Source organism: Austrofundulus limnaeus, unplaced genomic scaffold (genome assembly GCF_001266775.1).
Source record: "Austrofundulus limnaeus strain Quisiro unplaced genomic scaffold, Austrofundulus_limnaeus-1.0 Scaffold5048, whole genome shotgun sequence".
NCBI classification, from domain to species: domain Eukaryota; kingdom Metazoa; phylum Chordata; class Actinopteri; order Cyprinodontiformes; family Rivulidae; genus Austrofundulus; species Austrofundulus limnaeus.
In genome coordinates, this window is record NW_013957450.1 from 388 (window position 1) to 1,407 (window position 1,020).

The window sequence follows — 1,020 nt, forward strand, 5'->3', positions numbered from 1 at the left end:
GTTCTGATCCGTCTGCTCCGGTGTTCTGCTGTAATTAGCAGAACTGCTTCTGTTAAATTCTCTTATAAAGACTCTTTTGTTTTAGATTTAAGTTTCAGATTCTGTTTAACATGTTTGTTGTTGAACTCCACCCTCCTGCTGAGACAGTTTAAAATGTTTTTACCCTTTCAAAATAAAGTTCATACAAACAAACAAACTGTGCATCAACTGTTTAAGACAACACAACTGCACCTGAAGGCACCACAAGATAACACAGCTGCACCTGAAGGCACCACAAGACAACATAGCTGCACCTGAAGGCACCACAAGACAACATAGCTGCACCTGAAGGCAACACAAGACCACACAGCTGCACCTGAAGGCACCACAGCTGCACCTGAAGGCACCACAGCTACACCTGAAGGCACCACAGCTGAAGGCACCACAGCTGCACCTGAAGGCACCACACCTGCACCTGAAGGCACCACAGCTGAAGGCACCACAGCTACACCTGAAGGCACCACAGCTGCACCTGAAGGCACCACAGCTACACCTGAAGGCACCACAGCTACACCTGAAGGCAGCACAGCTACACCTGAAGGCAGCACAGCTACACCTGAAGGCACCACAGCTACACCTGAAGGCACCACAGCTGCACCTGAAGGCAGCACAGCTACACCTGAAGGCACCACAGCTGCACCTGAAGGCACCACAGCTGCACCTGAAGGCACCACAGCTGCACCTGAAGGCACCACAGCTGCACCTGAAGGCAGCACAGCTGCACCTGAAGGCAGCACAGCTGCACCTGAAGGCACCACAGGGTGAATTCCCAGCAGCTGACTCAGATCTCTGTTTCTCCTCTCTGCTCAGCTCCACCTCAGGTGGCTGACAGCTTCATTAACCTCAGGAAGTTGCTCAACCTGCGGTGTCACCTCCCACCCCTCCCACCATCACTCCCACCATCACTCCCACCATCACTCCCACCCGTCCATCCTCCTTCACTGACTCTGATCTCTCCTCTCATCTTGTTTTCCTCCATCT

General features: G+C 52.4%; 1 protein-coding gene across 1 annotated transcript; it reads left to right on the forward strand.

Moving 5' to 3' along the window:
• Positions 1–330: 330 nt before the first annotated feature.
• On the forward strand, positions 331–913 carry LOC106512237 (mucin-1-like; the record flags this gene model as incomplete). The annotated part of the gene is made up of 1 exon (XM_014000904.1): positions 331–913. A coding segment is annotated over one exon (474 nt), but the record flags the coding sequence as incomplete, so codon positions are not given.
• Positions 914–1,020: the final 107 nt, after the last annotated feature.